The 3,701-nt window shown below is 35.9% G+C and overlaps 1 protein-coding gene across 1 annotated transcript; it reads right to left on the reverse strand.

Moving 5' to 3' along the window:
* Positions 1-991: 991 nt before the first annotated feature.
* On the reverse strand, positions 992-3,269 carry LOC143571204 (zinc finger CCCH domain-containing protein 15-like). The gene is made up of 2 exons (XM_077056689.1): positions 2,624-3,269; positions 992-1,364 (listed from the first exon to the last, which is right to left on the reverse strand). The coding sequence occupies exons 1-2, from the start codon at positions 3,230-3,232 to the stop codon at positions 1,074-1,076; spliced, it is 900 nt and encodes a 299-aa protein (XP_076912804.1). The 5' UTR covers positions 3,233-3,269; the 3' UTR covers positions 992-1,073.
* Between the last annotated feature and the right edge of the window lie 432 nt (positions 3,270-3,701).

The following is a 3,701-nucleotide window of genomic DNA, read 5'->3' on the forward strand; positions in this document are numbered from 1 at the left end:
TGAAGTGGCAGGTAAGCTGTGTATTGTTCCTATATGGTTTTTGGTTTTGATCATGACATATTTATCCGTGTTTATTGTTCATATGACTATAAACCTAGATCTACTTCGAAATTAATAGAAGACTAACTCGCTCTTGGTAGTAGATCGCGTCTTACCTGTTACTAATCATTTTTCTTCATGCCATCAAATAAAAACTGTTAACTTTTTTCTTTGTTGAAAAGTTACAAAACATAGTAAGTAATAATGTGAAGCCATATCTAAAGAGTAACGTGATACAATTATTTTATAAATAAATAAACTGATTAATTACACTCTAGAGTCTAGTCTAGTCTAGTTATATAACCATTGGGCCATTGACAAAACACTACAGTGGGCCTGATTTTGTACACAGTATGGGCCTATAAGTTTCAAGTCATCTAGTGGAGACTAGAGTTAACACTGTATTAGTATACCATCTTCACATTTACAAGTTATAATATTACAAGCACTCCCTTAACACACATCGACACATATTAAAACCTAGATTCAATACCTAATTAGTTTTAAGCAAAAATTTCAAGATCTATATACATATTTTTACATAACGCATGAAAGATGATCAACGAAAAAAAGAGAGATACATGACTAAAAAGCTTCCTTACGTCTCACATTCAAAACAATATATACAATTATTTATTCGGCTTTCCTAATCCTCAATTTAAAAATATTGATATGAGACACAAGTGCCATAACCTAACTTAGTTGATCACATTTATAGTGGTGATTAAGTGGATAATACTTATGGAAATAAAACCAGTGCTTGAAATATAGATGATGATTGATGAATAAAACCACCAAACAAAGTCACCCACTAATCCATATCCATCATATTCATATACCACCAAACTTTTCCTCTTTCAGTATATTACAAAACTTGCTTTTTAAAATCCAATAATCACTTCAAATTCATATCAAGATTAATGAAGTGATCACAACACTAATTCTATTTACTTCTTTTTCTTTTACCAGAAAAAGAAAACTTATTAAAAAAAGTATAGTAATTGCCATACACAGAGAGATATACCAGTAAACACTCAACTCATGAGCTTCTCCTCCTCAGTGAGAGCATGGCGGAAATGGCAGCGGTGGCCATACGGGCACGGGTCACCTGCAAGGACCATTCGACAGACTTCGGTTTTGTAGCGGGGGTGGCGGATAACGGGGCGGAGTTCTTCAATCCCATGAGCAAATTGGCAGTGATCACCATATGGACATGCACCAGTTTGTTGCCATTTGTTGCATAACTCAGTCTTTGTCATACCCTGGTTGTATACCTTCAGTTCCACTGGCTGTTCCTCTTTCTTACCACGGACGTACACCTTTTGCTGATTGATTAATATTAAAATTTCAGCATCACAACATATGAAGAAAATAAAATAATGAATAACAATTTAGGGGTGTGTACGGTTCGGTTTGGGTTAAAACCGAACAAAACTGAAACTTCAGTTCTTGATTTTTTGAAAACTGTCCGATTTTGGTTTTTCGGTTTTGGGCCAAATTCTTTTTCTTCCCCAAAATTATATATTAGGACCAAAGTAATTGAGTTACATATTAGTAAATTCTTATAAATTGCTTGAAAGAAAAAAAACAGGGGTGGTCATGAATCCGGAAAAAACAGTCCGAAACCGAATAAACCTAACCGAAGCAAAAAGCTATGGCTCGGTTTTATGTTTTTGCATATAAAAAAATCTGCAAAAATCGAACCTAATTTATAGATTTTCATTTTTTAATTTAAGCAATTTAACAACTAATAAATACGCAACGTAAATATTTTAGTCTAAATGTATAATAATAAATAATTATTACTTATTAAATAACAAAATGATTTAGGCCAAAATTCATTTATTTGGGCCCAATATTTTCTTGTTAAAGGCAAAGCGGAAAAACGAACCCAAACCGAAAATGGAAAACCAAAACCGATACCGAAAGATTTTCAAAAATTCAAAACCGAAGTTTCGGTTTTAGCTCAAAACTTACCCAAACCAAACAATGCACACCCAAATGAAATCTATAAGTTCGTTTTGGTTCATTTTATTCGGTCTTTGTAAAATCGGAACTGAACCGCAACTTTTTTTTTTAACTAACACATTAAACCAAACTGTTGGTTTTTGTTCGGTTTGGTTTTCCCGGTCTCCAACTGTTTTTTTTTCGGTTAACAACATACTCTTTTTTTCTAGAATTAGGGCTAAAATACATGTTTTGGTGATTATAAATTACAAGTTATAACTAATTAAAAAAATCATTATAGCCTTTCAGTTCAGACATAAACTACTAGTTAGGGTTTACCATATCTGAACCGAGTTATAACCGAACTCATAATTGCATAATCGAAAACCGACTTGGTTATTCGGTTTCAGTTTCAAAACCAAATAACAAATCGATTCGGTTTTTTTTTATTCCAATTTTCGATTCATTCGGTTTCAAACCAAATAACGAACACCGCCAATTAAAACAATAAAAACAAGAAAATTAGATCATAAATTAGGGCTAAAATGCAAGTCAAGTCTAAAATATCATAATTATAGAAACAAATCAATACTAATTACTCAAAACACACAAAATTAAGTATCAAGTTAGGGTTTACCATATCCGAACCGAGTTTAACCCGATCCCCAGCCCGCGCCCTAGCCGCACCACCTCCACCTCCATCACCACCACCACCAATAACCGTCCTCAAGTATCCATTCGACCTAACTGAAATACTCTTCGGCAACTTAACCCGCTGATCCTTCACCACCGGATCCACATTCTCCACTCCCCGCGCCACTCGCTTCTCCCGCACCACATTTCCTCTCATTTCCCCAATCCTCACCCTCCCAAACCTATTCACACTTCCTTCACTCACATAATCACGCACATTCGACACCGAACCATTAACCGATGAATTAACCGAGCCAGAAGCCAATTGCAATTGAGACAACTGCTTATTAAGTTCACAATTGGCCATCTGCAGGTTCACATTCTCTTGCCTGAGTGCTTCAGCTTGCTTAGCACTGAGTTGAAGGTTCGTTAAGCACCAGTTTCTCCGGTCAATTAGGTCTTGAAACGGCGCGAAGTTAACCGAATCCATTACCGGTCCGGCGAACACGTGCGGTGGAGTGGTTGCCGGAAACAGTGACGAGTACGGCGGCGGTAGGTCGAAATCGGAGCGTTGACCGAGCGTTGACCAGAGGTTATCTGAATAACTTTGCATTGTGTTTTGATTCAATTAATCTAGAGAGAGAAAGTGAAGGTGTTTTTAGAGAGAGAAAGTTATAATATGTGTTTGTGATGACGGTTATATTATGGAGTTAGTTATAATCATAATAGTATGTATATGTATCCGTTATGGGGTGTAACGGAATTTGTGTGAAGAAGATGGTGTGGTTTTACGGGTTTGACCTTGTGTGATGTTGGTGGGTGGGAGATTGGTAAGGGTGTTTTGGTCAATTTGTGTTGTGAAAGTTGTTGAGCTGATGGTTTTCGACTGGACTAGTTGTTTTTTTTGGCGGGAGATGTGTGTTAATATTTTTGGGGACTAAAATGATTAGATTATAACGAATATATGAAACATGTAATGCAATGACAATTTCTCGATTTAGGTTAGGGATGAGCGTTTTTGACACCAGTACTGATTGTTACAAGTACTGAATTGGTATTGAATTCGGTACCGTTATTGTCAT

Source organism: Bidens hawaiensis, unplaced genomic scaffold, assembly GCF_021521415.1.
Source record: "Bidens hawaiensis isolate Kalapana, Puna unplaced genomic scaffold, B.hawaiensis_p1.1 tig00025222_1, whole genome shotgun sequence".
Lineage (NCBI taxonomy): Eukaryota > Viridiplantae > Streptophyta > Magnoliopsida > Asterales > Asteraceae > Bidens > Bidens hawaiensis.